Source organism: Drosophila elegans, unplaced genomic scaffold, assembly GCF_018152505.1.
Source record: "Drosophila elegans isolate 14027-0461.03 unplaced genomic scaffold, ASM1815250v1 contig_814, whole genome shotgun sequence".
NCBI classification, from domain to species: Eukaryota; Metazoa; Arthropoda; class Insecta; order Diptera; family Drosophilidae; genus Drosophila; species Drosophila elegans.
The window spans coordinates 17327316-17349088 of record NW_024546167.1 but is presented as its reverse complement, the minus strand read 5'-3'; the positions used below and the strand labels follow the sequence as shown (position 1 = coordinate 17349088).

At 38.7% G+C, this 21773-nt stretch overlaps 1 protein-coding gene across 3 annotated transcripts in view; it reads left to right on the top strand.

Moving 5' to 3' along the window:
• The window catches only part of LOC108148008 (protein O-mannosyl-transferase TMTC1), a 55612-nt gene that overhangs the window by 32384 nt on the left and 1455 nt on the right, over positions 1-21773 (top strand). For all 3 annotated transcript variants that reach the window (XM_041710447.1, XM_017274838.2, XM_017274839.2), the window contains exons 3-6: positions 5853-5954; positions 12544-13081; positions 13476-14295; positions 14485-14599. In XM_041710447.1, coding sequence (XP_041566381.1) covers positions 5853-5954; positions 12544-13081; positions 13476-14295; positions 14485-14599 — 1575 coding nt within the window. The remainder of the gene's footprint in view (positions 1-5852; positions 5955-12543; positions 13082-13475; positions 14296-14484; positions 14600-21773) is intronic.

Sequence of the window (21773 nt, the reverse complement as noted above, 5' to 3'; positions counted from 1 at the left end):
CTAGCTTAAATCAAACAAAAAAGTTTCAAACACAGCGCGATATCCGTTTGCGCTCATTCAAATCGCATGCAAAAACTATCTACATAGCATACTTTTTGGTGTTCACACAAGGGCAAAAACCAAGGAGTCAGGGCTTGGAACTGTTCCAGATCTGCTGAAAAGCGAGGTCCTTGGCGGGGCAGGAAAAGACGAAGGGAAATCCAAGCCGAGGCGGAAGCGCATAGCGCTGAAATAAAGTGTTGCATACTGTTCGGGGCAACAATAATAAAATATTGCATATTTTGCGGCTACAGAAAATTCAAGGCAAGCAATCCGTTTTATGGCACTTGGCACGAGCTTATTTACTTTGGCCTTAAGCTTGCCACAATATTATTTATAAGACAGCTCTGGCAAAGATTTTAATCGGATTTTTGGCTTTTATATTTGTAATTCCAAATTCACGTTATATTTTTGTATTGGTTTTTAAAATACATTTTTACAATACAATACAATGCAATACACTTTGAAATAATAGTTTGCAAGAAATGTAAATTTTTGTTTTGATATACTTTAGATTACTTATTTAAAAAATAAAAATATTGAATATCATGCAGTTCAGCTTAGGTGTAAGAGTATTCTAAAATACCTTTAAAGTACAGCTCCTGGTCTTTCTTTAGTTGTTTATTCTCAGCTGGTTGCGACTTCGCTCCATTCCACCCACCTCCCAAGGACCTCTGCTTCCAATTTCAAAGTAAAACTTTAATGGCAACAAATGCTCCCCGACCAGGACCATCGCCATTTTATATTTGATATTTTATTACATTGCATTTCCCTGGCTTATTACATTTTGGCTTTTAAGCTGTTGACACAACTTGATTTCCGAGCGACCCGGTCTTTTGGGGGGAAAAAGCGAGTGGCCTGGTCAGTTTCCGTACATCCGTACATCCGCCCACCCATCCAACTCGTTTTGTTTTTAGACAATTTCGACCTTACTTTTTCCCCGCCTGGGTTTTCACTTTTGGAACTTGGACGTCTGCCGGCTGACCCAGAAACAAAGTGTGTCTAATGGGTTTCTGTTATGTTTTTTGACATTTTGGGAATAATGTTTCCGCTTCCGCTTTAAGGTGTACTTGCGCTTGTACCCGTACTCTCGTATTTGCTGCAATTTCCGTCTGGTCCCCAGCCGAAGCCAGAAATAAGGTCAGCTCTTAAGCTGTATAAGTATATGTATATACAAGAGCGGAGAAAAAAAGTGAAAAGTCATGGAAATTTCCGCCTTTTGCAAATTCTTTTGCCTTGCGCGAGAGATCAACATCAAAGATGTGCCATTCCGATACTGCCAAGCTAATTTCAGCGCCGTAAACATGACAACCTAATTATTTTTTCCGTTCCACCCACTCGGCACTCGACGGCACCACTGACTGTGCAGCTGTGATTAATGTAGGAAGCTCGACTGCGACATTTGCATACGAAATTGAAAATAAATATTTGCACTGATAAACAAAAAAAGGGATCCAGCGAAAGACGGCAGCAGCTTGCTAATTGCACTTTGACTTTTCGAGCGCGTCCTTACCCGTATACCACCCGAAAATGCAGTATGAACCAACTATAAAATTCTCTGTTTTAAGCAAAGAATATTTTAATTATGTTATCTTTAATTACATAAAATCAATAATTGTTATTTCCCATAGTTCCCTTTGTTTCCAAATTACTATGAAAGAAACATAGAATGATAATGCGCATTGAAATACAGAATGCTTAAGATTTTTCTGTAATTTAAAACCAATTTTATTATTAATAATTTGACTCTTTGTGTTTTGCTATAACTTTAAAAGTTTCTTAAGCAATATATTGAAAACCAGAATCATTTGTCTAAAAGTATGCAACAATATATTCAAAGTCCAAAAGTTCAAGGGATTCACTTCACCTTTTAAAGTCATTTTAAAATGTTGGTTATTTCTGTGGCCTACTCAATACACCTTTTTATTGTACAATTAAAGGGTATAAATACACAGCCACGATATCTTTGTAGATACAAGGACAGATGGCTCGCGTCTGGCGCAGGAAAATTAGCAAAGTAATTCACGACGCCAGCTGAGGAGCCTTTCGTCAGGACCTTGAGGCCTCTTCATGTCAGCAGACAGGACACGTCTGGAGGGTGCTCGATGTCCTCGCTATTTTCGCTTTTCCCGCTTTTCCCGCTTTTCCCTCCGGCTGTCTTCTGTCTTTGGCGCCATTTGATTAATATATACTTGCGCGCTCGTCGTCCTCTGATTGTCTCGCTTTATTTTCGACAATCGAAATTAATTGGACTGCTTGAGAAGGTCCTGTCTGCGCTTTGTCCTCAAATTTCGCCCAACACCTGGCGGCGTTTGCCAGGGTTAAGTTTACCGCGGAATATCGAAAGAGACCCAACGAATAATACACAGCCTGTAGCTCTGACTGCAGGGACATCGAACGCAAAGCTTAAAATGCAAAAATCAATAAATATAATTAAAACGGTTATTTAAAGTAGCGGTGGGAGAATTACGGGATTTATGGGATGTCATTAGGGCGTGGGCACAAAGTAAGCCGACGTCTGTGCAGCGGATATATGTTTAATTTGATTTGGATTATGTTCAAATTGATTCAATTAATTTGTTCTTTTGTGGTTCAGATGTGTACGTGGCTACGAATATAGCAACGTTTTTTTTTTAGTTCTCTAATAATCGCATTCGAGTCTTAATGTTTAGGTGAAAAATATCGAGAATTAATGGAAATGATAATAATAATGGCATGCAATTTAAGATCATTAATTACTGCACTAAAAACATGACATAAATTATCTTCCAAATAAGAAATATTAAGTGCAGCACAAATAGATTTAAACTCCTTGAAAGCAGAACTATTAATTATGTTTATTCTGCAGGTTATTGGTTTAAGCTGCCTTGAATTATTTATTTTGGATACCTTTATATTTAGGTCATTCCTATTTATGACGCAACATACTCATGAGTTTGCATAGACATTCAGCTATTTTCGTCGAAAATCACTTTGATATTTTTGGGAAAATCATTATATTTAAGAGGCATATTCCGACAAACTAGCGCTTTCATCCTCGACAATGCCAATCAGTTGCATCCCCTGGGCCCGAGCCCATTATCATCACATCCCCGGCAAATGACTGCCATTCATCCGACCCTTCCACATACACATAATATAAGTATATTTAAACGTATTCCATATATGACCCTGGGTATTCATATATACTATTTGTGTGGCCATCATTATCGTTATTAGAGCTCATTAGCAGTGTCATTGCGAAGCGAAAAGAGGAAACCATATATGGGTATTGGTTGCTCCTTCAAAGGAACTGTGTGTGTTAGCTTAAGTTTCGATGTCTGTGGGCTTAAAATCCTTCAGCTACGGCGTTCTACGTTCTAAAGGAATGTTGAATATAATCAAAATTGCTGACATGGAACATGATTTAACAGAAGCTTGTTATTAAGCCTAGCTGGATCACTTTTTTTTCTTTAGAAACTTGAAATTTATAATTACAGATAATAATTCTGAGCTGCTTAGAATGGCTTTTGGCTAAAAGTATTGTCCCATTTATGGTAGGGCTTAATGAATACATCAGCAAACGATCGATTGTAGAAAATATTTACAGGTGTTGTAGCTGAGGAAAATCCGCGGCTACGAACTGGAAAAGCAAACAAAATTGCCGCGAAGCACTAACAGGGAAATTTTTACTGAGGGAAACCCTTTTGCCTTTAATTGATTTTCAAGAAAAACTTAATTTTATAGGTTTTTTTTAAATAAATATGTGAGGAAGTCTCAGAAACAAGCTTTTATTCAACAATATATTTAAAATCAAGAAGTTCCAGTTACTTTTATGTTATAGTAATAAAAATCAGTAAAGTCATGCTTTTGATTGTGATATCTTAGAAAGCCAATTTTTGCTGAGTGCCTTGAATGCCATTGTCATTTGCAAACGGTGCGAACTTAATTCCTGTTATCCCATTGCCTCCCCACAACCTTCAACCGTATCTGAATGTGAATGCAAATCCGAATTCGATTCTGGATCAGAGAAGCAGTCGCAGTCGCAGTCGCAGTGTACATACGTGGGCCAAATTCCTGCCGGAAATTGTCTGCAATGTGCGAGATAACAATTTTCGTGCGATGACCAAGGCATGACTGTTCAGCAGCCGCCGTTGTGGGTCCAAAAGTCCAGCCACCCAGTGAACCACCCACCGACCACACTCATTATTCGTAATGGCGCTGATGGTGATGATGACAACAACACCGCCACTCCCACCACCACAAAAACAGAGGGGCAGCGAAGGGGTACACTGATAAAAAAAAGCAGCAAATTTTTTTCTCATTAATTAAAACATTTTAAAATCAAATCTTGCAATTTAATATGGATTGTATTTAACATTATGATTAATATATATATATATTTTTTTTAATATGCAACATAAAATGTCGAATTTAATAACCAGATTTGTATTTTTCCTAATCCTTTTTTTATCAGTGTAGGGAATCCCATCACAATGGGAATGCCATTGCCGTATTCTGCATTTCAGAGCTTGTATTCCCGTATTGCATGTTCCGTGTTTCGCTTGGCAGGACGATCCAGAATGTCGTCGTAACATTTAATTTCCGTCAACGGGATGGGGGTTTTTGGGATAGGGGCTCGGTTCTATAGACAGGCTGCCACGTAGACACAACATGTCTGCGGCTAATATAAAGCGAAGAATGCATTGACAAACGAGTTGAGCCAGAACAGACACGCTGACCACAGCCAAAACTACAACAATGATGATGATAATGATGACGATGGGAACGATGATGATGGCCACACTTGTCCAGTCCGAAGCCATTCCATTTGAAACCATTCCACCGATTTCACTCCACTGCGGCAATAATCATTAGGCACGTGCGTTGGGGTTTGTTTGCATTCAACAGTTTTGATTGCTGATTGTGCAGGGGTACTCAAATTATTTAGGGGGATTTGATGGCCAAAAATAGACGGGTTTTTAGGCAAAGGATTTGCCTATATGGGTAATTATTTTTTAATAAGCTGATATGATTTTTTGATGTACTTATCACATAGAAATATTAGCATATTAGGCTTCATTCTACAAAAATGATTATCTTATTGTGTAAGTTAAAATGTGACCATTTGTTATTCCTATAATCTATAAAATAAACATTCTGTGCTCAACTTCTAATTTTTTCTATGTTAAAGAATTAAACTCTATTTATGAATGCCTTAAAAAGTGTTGAAATAGCATTTTAGTCCAAAAATGCATTTGAGAGGAGCTGTTATGTGTCATGTGAGGCTGAGTTCCTAATTAAATAAATTCTTTAAGTCATTCAAATTTATAAAACAATTTCCAAGAACATATTTCAAGCAAGAGCTTTTGAAATGTGCAAACGTTAAACATAAAATTTCTTAAATGCCAGCGAAAATAAATACAACAGAAATATTTCCTTTTAAATGTATTTACACAATTTGAAATTCCTTGCCGCCTTGCCCACCTCACCTTGAATTTGCTAACAAAAAATTAAGTAATTAAATCGTGCTTAAGGCCATCAGCAACGGCAACAGCACAAGCTGGATAAAAAAGGAAAATATGTAAATGTTGTCATAACGAAAATGCCGCAGAGAATGGCCCATCTGGACGAGTCGGAGGACCTGCCTCAGTCAGGATTAAGTGCTTTGTTCTTGCTGTTGCTGTTGCCGTTTCTGTTTCTGTTGCTGTTGCTGCAGGAGGCTTCGAGAATGAATTTCACCATATATTTTATGACACTCGACTTTTATATTTATATTCTGACTGTTTGTCTGTAAGTCTGACTGTCTATCTGTCTTTTGCTCCCTCTTGCAGCATGTCGTGCACCAAGGACTTCGCAGGACTCGCCGGCTGCTCGGCGCTGGCTTTTGTCCTGTACCTAAACACACTTAACGCTGGATTTGTCTACGATGACAGGTGAGAAAAATTTAAGCGAATTAAAAATTTCATATGTCAGCAGGTTGACGAAGGTAAATGGTTTGGTTTTGGGTGTCTCTGGTTCCTGGTCCCTGGTCCTTTGGCTTTTTCGCCAAGAGCAACGTTTTGTCGCCAAAACGCAAAAGAGCCGTAAAAAAAGGGCAGACGAAAAATACAAAAGTTTATTATTAATTGTGCGCCAAGTGCCGCCATTTATTTGATAAAATCGCCATCATAAATTCTCGGCCCGCCTAATTGTAAAACTTGAAGAAGACCAGTGTTGCCGGCTTATCGCCTGGGTATATAGGTATATACCATATATATATACGTGTTGTTGATATATTTGCGGGGGGCCATTGTCAGAGTCAGACGGCATCGGCGAGCAAATTAAAAAACAAAATGTTGATTTATGCCCCTTGGTCTTCTCCTCACCTGGCCGCATTGAAATGCTGCAAACGCAAACGAAATTACCCATAAATATCAAAAGTCATGTACAATGGACAGGAATTTCCCCAAGGACTCGCCTAGCCCAACTCCTCAACCGCTCAACCCCTCAACCCCTCTCCCCCAGAAACACAATGGTCTAGGTCTGCAGTCAGGAGTCAAGCCGGTGAGCTTTCTGACCATTCCGGCAAACAAGTGACTCCTGTTCTGCTCCCGGTTCAACTACAATGCCAGCGAACAATTGTCCTGGAGGACATGCTGGGGTATGGGAATGGGAATGGGCTGGGCAAGTTATGCACAAAGTGCTCAGCTCGATGTAGCTCGTTATTTTGTGCTGTCCAGAAAACAAACGCAAAACTTACCGCCGCACACATACACATTTGCAGAAATAATAAACGCAACTTATGTAACTCAGCTTCCCCTTTTTGCCGCACGGAAAGTTTGTGTGCGAGTTTATGTTTTTTGCCCTGGGCGGAAGGTCCTGCGGTCACTTTCACGCAGTTGCCAACACCAGTTGAAGCCGAACTTTGGACCTAGGCAGAGCAAAAAATTATGGGTGAAAAGAACATTTGGTGACAATCAAAAGAGAGATGATTGCTTTAAAAATATTTGTTTATTTAACATCATGTTAAAGATTAGAAAACTTATAAAAAAATTACAAAATTTCTTATCAAATTTTTCATATATATATGACAATATTACAATCTAATCAAAATACAATAAAATTAATTGTAGAATTCATAGGACACATATTTTTTTGAAAATTTTTGGTCCACAGAGAAATCTATCTTACTTTCAATTAAAGAAATACATTTCTTACTCAATTACAACTTTATTCGATTAAAAAGCTAATTGACTTAAATATAAATAGCGATGAACTATATTTGTAAGACATGTTTAACTAAATCCAAATATCTAAACCCTTGTTGTAAGCTTTTCTCTCAGTGTCGTAGCCTACCTATCGGCCGGCTCTTTCGAATGCCCTGCGGTCATCCCACAACATAGCCACTATGACCACACGAGCACAAGTTATTATTGTCAAGCCGGGCCAGACATAACATGATTTATTAAATGGCAGAATTCCCTTCAATTTGTTTCCTATCAACTGGAAAAAGACCAATGGCATGGGTTTGGCGAAGGGGAAGATGGTTTTGACATAGAAAAAACTCTGCTTTTGGCAATTGTTAAGGAGAGATATGAGATTTTAATAAGTTATGCTTGGGAACTTTTTGATAAAGTGTAGTGCTCAAGAAGTTTGCCAATAATTGAACTAATGGGATACAATTATATATGATTGGTCGCTTATTTTCTTACTTGTAAATTATGAAAATATATTTGTACTCAAACTTTTTAAAGAGCTTTTTCACCTTTTAAAGTCCTACCTTTATTGGTCATCCGATTCACACCTCCAACTTGATAAATTTTCATTTTTCCAACCAAACAAAAAAAAAACCTCCAATCTGCAGTCTTACAATAATTTATGTGCCGTATTAAAAGGACAGCGACAACAACAACAGCAACACCGGCTGTAAAAACTCAACAACTGCAGTAACAACGTTACGTATACGTAATTTTGATGGCACACAAGCACCGGACGCTAGGCACTCTTCGCAAAAAGAAGAGGTCTGTGTGCGGGTGTTTGTTTGCAACAAGAGTAACAGAATTTTGTGCTCTTTTTTCTTGTACCTATATAAAAATCGAAAATTTTCACTTTACATAAGCACAGCGGCGGCAACAAATACAAATGTTGTGGGTAGCCAGGAAAATGGGGGAGGGAAATGGGGGGCATGGCAGAGGCACAGAACGGAAGGCCAGAATGGTGTCCACATTCGGTGCTGATGCTATGATATATTGTCTTCAACAAAAGCCAACCACAGTCCTGTTTGGCTGTCCGTGCTCCAGTGTGTGTGTGATGGTGATGTGAGCCCTACAGTGGAGAGGAGGGTTAAAATAATGTTAAATTTCAGAAATGCCATAATTGTTAAAAAAAGGAAAAAAAAATTCAGTTCGTTTACTTAAACTCATATTTTACTTGGGCACTCAATAAGAAATCTTTAGCTTTACAGATTAGATGTACAGAAACTTATTTCACTTGATAATCACCATATTGCTAGATTTTAGTGATTATCTAATGTATCACAGTAAAATTATTTTATATGTATTAATACGAAATTATATGTTTCTCAGACTAAGTTTATTGAATAATGTAAATGATCATTTATCATGATCATTTTACTTTTCTGTATGCCATACCCAACTATTTTTATTAATTAACTTTATTTACTTTGTGTTAGTTTAGGTGATAATTACCACTTTTTTAAAGTCTAAAATTTTATTATTGTTACTTTTCTGTTGCTTTCATATTAAAATGCATGTTATATAGAGACACTTTTGGTACATTAATTTATGAATGCATTCTAAACTGTTAGGTAAAGTGAGGATATTTTATTAACTTATGTGTTTAATGCAATCCTTAACCCACTGATACCACTGTGCACCATGTGTGTTGTGGTTCTGTTCCTCCTCGATTGCCTGAGACTTTGCTGCTCCTACTTCTGCTCCTTCCTGCGAAATTTTGATCCTGTCTGTGGCCTCCTGCTCGAATTGAGAGTGAAAAGCGAACGATAACGGCAGCAACATGCCGCACTTGTAAGCTGCTTGAAGCCAGCCATTGTTGTTGTTCCTCCCGCTACCCCGCCCCTTTACCGCCTATTGCCCCGTCCCCTGAACTCCTCCGCCTCCTCTGCCGCTGACAAAGTGCCTGTTTTGTTGTTGTTGGTGGGTGTTGATGTTTTGGTTGTTGGCCTTGCCATTGCTATTCATTCACTAGTTACGATGATAAAGCACAAAAAAGGGAACTGCGGAAATACTGCTGATGACGATAATGTTGACGCTGACTTCGAGGTAACTTGTTGGGTTGGGAATTAAGCCCATCTCCTCGAGCTCGCAGCCCCCGTACACCCGCAAATAGACGACTTTGTGTGCATCCGCCCCGAGGTATGCAATGAAATTTCTTTTCAATATTTGAACGTTACCTTAGCATCGCCTTGCAAATGAGGCGTAGAACAATTTTATGCCATGGGAAGCTGAAGATGGGAAACGCTCACAGCCCCGAAATAGAAGCAGCATTTACCCACAGGCACACATCGAAAAACAGCAGCTGTCACAACATTAGGAGCACAGTTATATTTGCATATTTAAAATCGTTAAATAGGTATCTTTGTATAACCTTTACGTTGTTTTGATAAATTAGTCATTTAATCAATATAATACTTCCGCTCAGTTAATTTAACAAGCAACTAACCAAAAAAGAATTAGAATTAAAAAAAATGTATTGCTAAAATTTATGTGTGTTTTTTCGCACAATCAATAGCGACCAAAAAAAATTTAATCTTTTTTATTAAATTTTATAGTATTAAGAAAAGTTTAAGCTTTATTACCATTTCGCCACTATATGTTCATACCCACCAGTGTGCATTGCATGCAAGGACTTCCCAACTTAGCAGCTCCTTCATCTGCGTCCTGTGCTTTTGCTTTGTGCTCTTCCGATAAGAATTTGTTTGCTCTCGACGACATTTTTGTGGCTGCTTTGGCGCAAACTAAAAGGGATCGGTTGTGGGTGGAGGACGGACGGGGTGGGGCTGGAGACTTCGGAATGCCAATTGAAATTGAAGTGTAGATGAGTGGGCTTGCACACCCACAACCAAAGGCACCACACCGAAACGCAGGTCCTTGCCAATAACTCTGCTTTATAGTTGGCCACGTCCCTCCGGCGAATTTGTAAACCCAATTTGTGGCACCATCTTCCTGCACCACCACCACATCCTTTTTATTACCATATTCTGGCATTGAAAGAGCTGCACACACACACACATGCAATAAACCTTGCCACAATTCATATTTCCGGTCACCCATTCCCACGGCTTTCATATTCGAATGATAAATAAAATATTAAATTGAAAACCGAATTTTTATTCAAAATGCTTTCCAACTTATGTGTGTTTTCTCGTGACTTTTCTTTGGACTTTTCCCCCACAGTTGCCACCAGGCCTTAGCGAATATATGTATTTGTTGGCACAACCTTTGAACTTTTGCATAAAAGAACCCAAAAGACCCTAAAACCACAGCCTAAGGCAGGAAAAAGCCAAAATAAATATAATTTATTATTTAACAGGAAACAATTTAATTTTCAATTTTAAAATCAAACGATACTTTATTCCCATTCGGAAAACACGAATTAAAGTGGGCGTTATCAAACGAATTTAAATAAATTCTTTATACCAATATGTGAAACATATTAAATGGATATGCCATGCATTAAGGAGCAAATATTGAAAACACCAACAAATATTTATCGTAAATAATAAACATCATTTATGGAAAACAAATACTAAAACGAAGGCTAGATAAATAGTTAAAAAGAGAATTTGCTTCCTCTGAAATCTTTTCGTTAAACATTTAGGCTAAATGGCCGTAATTAATAAACAAATATATTAACATTGCACCATTTATTTATGCTCAAAGTTATTTAAGTCATCGAATCAGTTGACATTGATGGATATATTGCTGCAATTGCTTTTAGGGACGAAATTCACCCCTGAAAACATTGCTCAAAGCAAACCCTCCGTAAAGTTGAAAAGTTAATTAATGGCATTTACTGGGTACATCTAAAAACTAATTATGCATAAAATGGTTAAGGTATTATTGTGGGACCTCTATAAATTTGCGCAAACAGCAAGCGGCAACAACGCCGATAACAAACTAACCCTGATTATATGGCTACCTGACCCGGAGCCACTGTGCCGGCCAAATCGATTAGGACAACAAGGAGCGCTACAACGGCGAGGCAATTACCAAGGGGTGGGTCCGTCCACTACACAATGACAACGTTGGTGTTTGTACACAGATATAGGTGTATATAGTAGTATGCCCCATATCGGTGTGTGCTGTTTTACAACAATGGCACAAAATACGCCAACAAATCGGCAATTAATCAAGCCGCAAGTGCACAGCAAGGACGGGGGGGCGGCAGCTGAAAAGGGGGCGGGGTCGGGCCTGGCGAGTCAACTGTCGCTTGGCACTTTAACAATATTTATGCCAAGTGCAAAAACAAAGGGACAATAAAAATAAGCAGACAATAAATCGCTAAGAGTAGATGCAGCCGACTACTTAATATCCTATTTGAAAAACTGGAATTATTTGCTTAATTATAAAGTTTATATTATAAACTTATATTATTATATTATAACTTTTATAATGTTATATTATAAACAGATGTCCAAGTCAACCGAAAACGTTGTTTTTTTTTATTTTATTTAATTTAAATAATCTTGAAAAAAACTTCTATGTAAGCATTAAATATTTGTTAAAAAATCCCTTTTAATGGCAAAATTATATTAATTTTAGTTTTATTTATTTTAAATAAGTATTTACCTTATATTCATCCTTATAAGACATAACCTGTTAAATTATCAACATATCCTACCCTAAAAATTCATCCAATCTAAGTAAAAGCAAAATAAATAGAACAAGAGGCGCAAACACAAGTGGTCGCATAGAATTCAGGACTCTCCGATTTCGTGTAGCAGGAAAGTCGAGACGAAAGGAGTCAAGTTGAGGGGCACTGGCCACTTTGGGCAACTGCAGATGGGTGTGAGAGGTGCGAGAAATGGAGAGATAGAGCAGGTCCTGCCAGGACAATTAATCATTTTAATTAATTGGACAGGTGGGCCACAGGTTGTTTGCCCGTTCTCAACCGAGGTAATGTGAGCTGTGGACACAATTCAAACATTAACGACCGCCTAGAATCAACATTAAATATAGCTCATTAATAGGCACATTTAATTATAATTATAAGTTGATTTAAAAATAGTTTGCGGTGTAAAGATTTGTATGCCAAAAATTAATTAGGCAAAAATTTAAATACAATCTTAGATTTGTAGTCTTACTATTGCACAAAAAAAAAATTTTACAGTAAGATTTTAATGTTTTAATAAAAACTTAAACAATGGATGTTTTTTATAGATCTTAATCATTGGTACAAGAATTTAGAATTGTAATCGTGGAATTTTATTTAGACTATGATATCAAACTTAATTGTTTTTTCCGTGTAATTTAATGATGATTTTCTCTGTATTCTTTGCAGGCGCGCCATCTTGGCAAATGGCGATGTGACGGGAGTTCGTCCATTGTCCCATCTTCTGCGCAACGACTTTTGGGGCACCCAGCTGGTGGACAGTGGATCCCACGGCTCCTGGCGACCACTGTGCGTTCTCAGCTTCCGGCTGAATTTCCTGGCGGGCGGACTGACGGCCATGGGCTATCACCTGGTCAACGTGTTGCTCCACTGTCTGGCCACGTGGCTGGTGATCCTGGTGGGGCGAACGCTGCTGCCCACTCGAGTGGGAGTCATGGCCGCAGGCGCCCTCTTCGCCGCCCATCCCGCCCACTCGGAGGCGGTGGCTGGATTGGTGGGCAGGGCCGATTTGGCCGCCTGTGTTTGTTACCTTCTTGCCTACCTCACCTACCGCCGTCACATGCTGAATCGGGAATGGGGATCTCTAATTCTCACCATTATCCTGGCGATGGCAGCACTTCTCTGCAAGGAGACGGCCATTACGGCGCTGCTCCTCTGCGGACTGTGCGATGTGCTCTACGCAGTTGGACAAGCCAATAGTGATAAGGTGAGTAGAGGGCCTTATAAGCAGCTTATTTTAATAGAGAAATAAAATCCTTAAATTGGAAAATAACATTCTTGAATAAAGAAAGACACAATCACTTTAAAAAGCTAGTTTCAAAAGTTCTAGCTGATCTTATACAAGAACGTATTAAGCTCCATGCCAGTGGGTTCAAGTTTTATGAAAAATAGAAATCTTGTTCAATATTAAATTTAACTTTTGTTTCGGAAAGCATTTTAATATCTGCAATTTTAATTTTAATTTAAACCAAGTTCAACGTAACTATAAAATATAAACAAATAGTTAAATAATAACAATTATATAATTTAATATTTGTTTTTATCAAATTTAAAAAGTAAAAAGTTTACAACTTAAAAACTTGTTTTTTTTTTAATTTTAGCGCCGCATTCGTTCGCTCTCCATTCTGGGTGTTACCCTACTGTGTGCCCTCTACTGCCGCCTTAGTCTTCTGCCACGCCCCTCCGCCTCCTTTTCGTCCGCCGACAATCCGACGGCCCATGAACCGTGCTTTTGGACAAGGACACTCACTTTTCTGTACCTGCCGGTTGCCAACTTGCGACTGCTCCTTTGGCCACAGGAGCTGAGTTTCGACTGGGGCATGGAGGCAGTGCCGCGGATCAGAACGCTTTGGGATGCCAGAAACATCCTGAGCATTGGCTTCTATGGATCGCTATTTGGTGTGCTGTGGAGAAGCTCCGGCCTGCGCCATTCAGCCACCACGATGGATTTTGCGGAGATGGCGAACATTTCGCTGCCGCTTTTGAGGCGATTGGGTGGCAATAGCTGCCACAACTGGCTGGGCCTCACCTGCGATTGCCACCACCAGCTATCCCAAACTATCAGCTATCGTTCCCCGTACTCCACTTCCCCGAAAAGCTCCTTTTGGCCAGCTCCCCTGATGGCCATCGCATTTCTGGTCTTGCCATTTCTGCCCGCCAGCAATCTGCTCTTCTACGTGGGATTCGTAATGGCCGAAAGGGTGCTCTATCTGCCCAGTGTGGGCTACTGTCTGCTCTTTGGCCTCGGTTTCGGCAGTCTCTGGGGGAGGATCCAAGGCTCCAGGCGATCCAGGGTGATGGTTCTCTGCGGATTGGGGCTACTCCTGGGCGTCCATGGAATTCGCACCTTCAGACGCAACTTGGATTGGCGGGATGAGGAGCAGCTATTTCGCAGTGCCATCAGCGTGAATCCACCAAAGGGTTAGTACTTATTTTAATTCAATACTTATAACAATTGTTTTTGTACGTTTGTATGCCATTAAAATGTAGTTTCAAGAACATTTTTAAACAAAAATAGTTATTTATGAAAGCTATTTTAAGATATTTTGCTAATAACTTGAGTAAAAGTTGTGTTATACTTTAATAACAACAATTTATTTTACATTCCAGCGTTGGCCAATCTGGGCAGTGTTCTGAGTGCCCAGGGAAAATACGAGGAGGCCGAAGTGGCTCTGAGGCTGGCCCTTGGACATCGACCCTCAATGGCCGATGCGCACTTTAATCTGTGAGTAAACGTTACCGAGTAGCCGCGTTACGGAGCATGTGGTGGCCACCAAAAACCCTTGGCAATACGAAAACGAAACTCGCGCCTAAGCCGCGCCACATGAAACCTGAATCCACAAAACGATGTCAGTTTTTGCTGGCAGCCTTTTCAAAATTCAAAAGCTCAAAGTGAATGGCTGTCGCGACCTTGGGCATTTGGGTGGTGGTGCAGTGGTGCAGCGGTGGCTCACCGGTGGGTAGATTGGGTAGTTACTCTTAATGGCGAAAGGCAGATGCTTCTGTAGTTGCGCCTCTGTTCGCTCTTCCGTTTGCCGGCAAAAACGTTCGGACAACATTTGAGAAAAAAGCGACACAAAAAAGGAGCAAGTGGGTTGGTGGGTTGGTAGTTGGGTGGTGAAGTCTGCCCAGATGCATCGCGCATACAAATCAACTCGGTCAGAAACTTTAGCTCGAACGCAGGGGGGCACATGTTTTGCATCTCTTGGGTGGCAATTTGCATGCACTCGGCAGCCATCAACAGCAAATAGCTGCTGGTTTCAGTTTTTTACCCGATCCACCGCTCAACTACTCCACCACCCATCGCCCATAGCCACGCCCCCTTTTGCCCTTATTCGTTTATTTTTGTTACTGCCTGTACTGTGTGTTCTCCTTTTGTACCTTTGTATAGGGGCAACCGGAACCTTTGAAACAATGCGACTGAAATGAATGCAAGAACCATTGCGCACCCTAATCCCCTGGAGATATGCTGTTAATTAGGCCAAAACTGAATGGGTTTTCGAGTGTAACTCAGATTCTTCGAGATACTCGGAATTGCTGCTCGGTTGCTAAGTACACATGGAGTTGTAATTTGGATTGGGGGCACTGGCTTCATAGATGTTTAGATTGTCTAACTGCAATCTTAAATATTTGCATACAAGATAATCAAAAAAAAAAAAAAACAGATGAATATACACATTTTTATAGCAACTTACTGTTTACATAATTATTAAATAGTTTTTTTTTCTTATTTCTATAACTTAAAGATATTATAACGATATAATATCAACGATATTATATATTTCCTTTTATAATTTTGATAAAACGAATGACTTTTAGAAAGTTTTATGTAATGCTTTACAAAAAATCCTTTAACCTATATATTTTCCAGTTAGACCTCCTAGTTTATAAGCAGATTTATGTAATCTATTTTGTCTGCGATCTATTCCCGACAAAGTCCAACACGTACATCAAGCGTACATAAATGCAATAAAACAGCAGCTGCGACAATTGCATTCTTCGCTATTGCGAAACCATTTCGCTTGTCTAACACAATAAATAAACAAAAGCTCCGACATGTATAATGTCCTATACAAGCATATCAACAATAACATATCTGCTATTGCTATGGGAATGGGAATGGAAAAGGGAATGGAAATGAGGATGGAAAAATAGTAACAACAAAAGAGAAATTGGCATTTCTGCTTACAAGCTGCACTTGATGCAACAATATGAGAAAATAAAACTGCTGACGCATGACGTCGGCATCCTGCTTATCCCCCTCCTCCTCCTTTTCCCACGATTTTCCCCATTTTCCGGGGCCAATGACACTACTCCACATTGGACATATAGCAGGCACACTCGAGAACCAGCTTTGGATAGTCATAGTGCAATTTACCCAGTTGCATCGACGCTAACGGCGACCGCCAACTGAGAACGCTGGGACCAGACTGTGTCCGCCTCCTTCTCCTCCTCCTGAAACTCCTTAAACTCCCCATTTTCCCCTGTGATTTGGGCAAATAGGGAAGGAGATGGAGTTGGAGAAACCCAGGGCAGTGGTATGCATTACGAGAGAAGCGCAAACATGCCAACGCTTAACGAATAGCCTTCGACGTCGCATCGAAAGGCACCCTGGGCAGAAAAGCGGAAGTGCTTGTCAAAAAACATGGCACGATAATGGGGAATTCAATTAATATTGCAATCAATGATGACTTTTATTAAAGGGATAAAGTTTCCGATAGAAAAGCTGACAACAAATATAAAAACCTTTAGGAATTTGTCAAAATTAACAATTCTTCTTCATGAATTTTTGATAAATTCCCCAGAGTTATGAGTTAAAAAAAAGAAAGGTATGTAGATAGTTATTTTTAAGCTTAATTAACTGAATAATAGAAATTTTATTAGTTTCAAAATAACTTTTCCTAATTTTCCCCCATCCCAACCACTGTTGACTTGGAGTCCAGACTGCTGCACTCCTTTTGAATATGCAGGACGTCATTTCCACTGGTGGCCGCTCGAGCTTCTCACACGCTCGCCCCAATCGCCTCATGTCCTTGCAGGGACTCGCAAGCAGCCGTTGCTCATACGCCCTGTTGTCACTATTGTTGCTGCCTCTGGTGCTGCTGGTGCTGCTGTCGCCTTGCCGCTTGTTGTTGATTATTGTGTTTGACATAATAGGCTTTACGCTCCAAAAAAGGAGAGCAAAAGACGCACGAAATAAATCCTTTCGCTTTGCTTCTTTGGCAAATTGTAGGTAAATCCCTTTTCACTCGCTTGCCAAGTCATTTTTCCAGCTTTTCCCTCTGGGGGGCGGGTAGGAAGAATAAAACACTGCTGTAGTGGAGCCCAATACAAATAATTGCTGAGAACTCCCGAGATCCACGGACAATGGCAGCAGCTGGGGATACGGAATCTCGAGCTACCTCATTCATGAATGCCGTAATCGTTCTCCGCCGAATTGCCTTCATTCCGGAAAAGTGAATGCTAAAACTATGGTAAACTGGGCAGGGGAAAACATTCGGGGAGCAGTTAACCCCGTGAGTGCATTAAGCGCTTTGTTTCCATGGAAGCCCAATATGCAGTAATTCTTTCGTTTTTCCTCATTTAAATAAATATTTAACCAGAGCGTTTTGTTTTACTCGTGATGACTCACAAAAAGCCTCTTTAAACTGCTTATGATTTGTGGGGATGTGTTTATATACGAGGGGATTATCAGCTTATGGGAGACTGTAACATTAATGCTAATATTGACGATTATTTTTAACAAGATTTTTTTTTATTTGGCCATTGGGAAGTGTATATTTTTACGGCTCTCTCAATTTTCTAACAATAAGTGAATGAGGATTATAAAATGGATTTTATTTATTGCTCGATGAAACGTGAAAAATAAATGTATTGCCGCAAATAGAAGAATAAAACAGGAAACTGTTGAATTGAAAACCAACAGATTATTAAAGAAGCTTTAAAAGTTATAAAGAACCCAATATGAATTCGTTTTAATGCGATAAAACCTGACTGTTATATTATGTAATAGTTTTTTATATATTTTATCAATTTTACACTAATAATTTTAAAAAGTCGTATGTATTATTAATGACCAGCTCTTAAAATGATATATTTTAAGCCATTTTCTTTTTTCTTTAAAATAAATTTCTTTAAAATTTAATTTAATTTAACTTCTTAATATTATTAAAACCTTTTTACAAGCTTCTTACAAATCCTTTATAATCCTCCGGAAAGTCCCTTGTAAAAATACGAAAAAGCCTAGCGAAGAGCTGAAAGGAAATACAACTGTTGACGGCTTAGATAAAATTTCATATAATGTCAATGACATAAAAGCAAAGCGCGAACTTCATAACTGCTAAGGCTTCGCTCGCCTGCAGGTTATTAACTTGGCTCAAAACGATACACGAGACGATGGCCGGCTCAGTGGGTGAGTGACTCTGAAATCCGGAGTGCGAAGCGCGGAGTGCCGAGTCCCGATCCCTAGCCGCTGGCACATTGGCCTCTGACCAAGTCCAAAGTGGTGGGAAGCCCGGCCAGAGATTTTATTTTAGTGCCGTGAAAGTTTAAAATGCTTTTCTAGCCCACTTTCCCTCCAATCCAACGGCCTGCGTTGCCTTCGCCTTTGCAGCTTATCGAAAAGTTGTCTGATTGAATTTTTGCCTTGTCCACTTCCAGATTGCAATGGGAAACAGCCTCTTTTCCATGGCCTCTGACTTAGTTACACTAGGCAAAATTCTAATTTTAAAATTAAAAAAAGGCATTGTTAAAATAATTCACAAGAAAATTGCATTCTATATCTTTATCGTTTATAACCATTTTGTAGTTTACTTAAAATTAAATTAAAAATTTAAAAAATATTTGATATTTTAGTACTTTATTTACATGTAATGCTCTTAAAAAAAATTAGAAAGTTTTCGATCTTAAAAAACCTTTACGGTTTTAATATATAAAACCTTACCTTGATTAAGTATCATTTATTTCAAAATTTGTATTTCATTTAATATGCTTAACAAGTTATGAAAAATCTTTAAATTCTTACAGGTCATAACATCATATTAGAAGTCAAATACAAATTTCGAAAATATTAAATGTATTTAAAATTTTATTACATTTAATGTGTTAAGCAAATTTGTAAGCAAATCTTAAATAATCTTTATGGTTTTATAGCTCATACAACATCATACTTTAAATTTATTAAGAAATATAAACTATTTCAAAACTTCATTATTAAAAATGTGTATACCTGCTACATGTTTTTAGTTTCTCCCTAGAGTGTGCCCCAACTAATCTAAAAGTCAGAAGTTGATATTGAAACATTTACATAATGAAAGCTTTAAGGACTTGCCAAGCTGTGAAATTTTGATGGCTGGGCGGTGTTGGTGGTGTGGCAGCATTTTCCGTTTTCTAATCGAAAATCAATGCCAGGTGGGTGGGTGCCCGACCCTTCATGCCCGTGCCCTTCAACCCCAAAAAAGCAGCCAAAGAAGGAAGTGTGCGGGGTGGCAGTGCGTCGCGGATAAGCAGCTGTTTGTACATTATTTACTCGTAAGCCATCAATAGCCGGGATATCTCTAGCCGGCACCTTGTGCCCTGCGGCTGCGGATTTTCAGATCCCGCCACGTGCCACCATGCCACCCAGCCCGGAACATAAAGCATCCATCCAAGGATGGATCCTGTTGCTCCTTGCTACTTTTAGTTGCTTCTAGTTGCTGCCGTTTCTGCTGCGCCAGTCAACTGTCAGGGATTTGTTGTACCTACTGCTGTGCCGAGCGAGCGAGTCTGCTCTGATTTTTAGCTGCAAAATGCCACAGCAAAAGGATAAGTTGAGTGCTGGATGATGGGTGCTGTGTGATGGGTGCTGGGTGCTGGGGTAATGGGTGGTTGTGATGGAAAGTCAAAGTAACAGGCAGCCAAACACCAAAACCAAAAAATCACTGAGCTGTATAATTCGATTTCTCGTTTTCACTCCTTCTGCTCGTTTTATTTTCTTTCACTTGCTGTTTGCTTACCTGCACAAAGAAAAAAAACAAAAAATAAATAAAACAACATAGTTTGTATTTCTTTTGGCACGAATGGAATAGTATAAAATAGAATACTCAATATTCAGTTGAGCAAATCCATGCGTTGTTTGGCTGCAATTCGCATGCATTCACTTGGCTCCATTTGTTGGTTGTTTTATATACATGCACCTCTTTTTCCTGATTTTTTTCTTTTTTTTTGCAACCCCAACTGCAGCAGCATACAAATGTGGGGAAAAATCGGGAATGAAATTGTGGGCAACGAGGGATTGGGATTTTCAACAAGGAATGTCTGCTCATTCGAAAATAAAATTTAAACAAATTCAGTCCTGCATGCGGCGGCATATGCGAGTGTTTATTGAAAAGTTTGCACACACCCACTCCAAAGTCTAGTATCTGGTGGAAAAGCTAATCGGTGAGGCCAAAGGGTTCGATATGCAAATTGGTTGTATAAAAATTGGGGTGGCTTAAAAAAATGTTTCTATATTAAAAGTCATCTGAGGATAACAATGCAAATTTGTCTGTTTCTTCAATAAGGTTTCCGCATCTGTTTTATCTAGTCGAAAAAAACATTCAAAAGAGTTTTTATTATTAGATATTTGTATGTTCAACAGCCAGTCAAATACATAATAATAATAATACTATATATATATATATATATGAAAGTTTCAAGACCTTACACCACAAACAGAATTTTCCAAGATTTTTTACTAAGCAGTAACTCAAATATACATTGCTGCAAAATTATGGTAAATTTGTAAAATTTGCATTTATTCCTTTTCCAGATTTAAAATTCTCAAGCACACTAATGCAAACATGTATTTTATTTGTCGCATATAAGTCAAGATTTAAGCTGCTTTTCGTCAAAATCCAAAGTCTTTACAATCGGCCCTCTTGTTGATTTTATAGCCTTGTCGCTACTCAACACAAATTTCAGAGCTAGCGCGCCGTTTTGTTTGAATTATTTCGTTGCTACTGCAGATGTGGCTGGTTTTCAGGAGCAATCTGGGTTTGGGTTTATTCTGCAATGTTTTGCAACGTTACATTCTTTTGGAGTGCTGCAAACAAAACGCTGCCTTTATTTAGAATCACTTATCCATGCATACGATCCGGCGAAACTTTGTGTTTATATTGGGAGACAGACATTCGTGCATGTATGGATAACCACCAGACGACAACTGATATATGCATATGTGCGGTATATTTGTTTGTTAACTGGGAAAATATACAAAGAGTTGGCTGAATGCTGTCCGCTGGCCAAAATCAACTTGAAGGTCAGCATTTTGCAATTAACCCGTGAAAACGTAGCAAAGCAAACGCAAAGTTAATTTACTTCCAAAACAATTTTTTTTGAAGCTGCAGCCCGTCAAGCTAAGTAACTTCGCTTTCCCAGATTTTCTTTTCACGTTTTGCATATTTTTTTAAACAATTTTTCGCCATGATTCCTCTTGAATGAAAGGCAAAGAACTATGAAGGATGTTCCCAAAAGTGAATTTCCTTGGAAATCCGAGTGCATTGTTTGCCTGCAAAAAAAACTCAAAGAATGGCTGGTTTTCAATTGTGCAAAACTTATTATTTAAGTAGCTTTGGGTAGAAATTTAATATTTGAATGGTCAAAGAAGGATTCAGAATTGACAGGAGAACAAAGGATTTATTGTTTTAGTGCTTTTAATTAGTTTGAAATAAAATCAAATTAGTGAAATACGTTTTGTGCTTTAAATTTGAAAATATTTGGTCTTTTGTGCAAGATTTGTTCTAAGCATAATCCAAATACAAATTATATATAATAAATAATTATTTCATTCCAAGGTTTTATTAAAATAACTTTAAAAATAACTATTTTAGAATGCCAATTGGCTTACTATTCTTACTGAAAAATATTATTAGTATAAATAT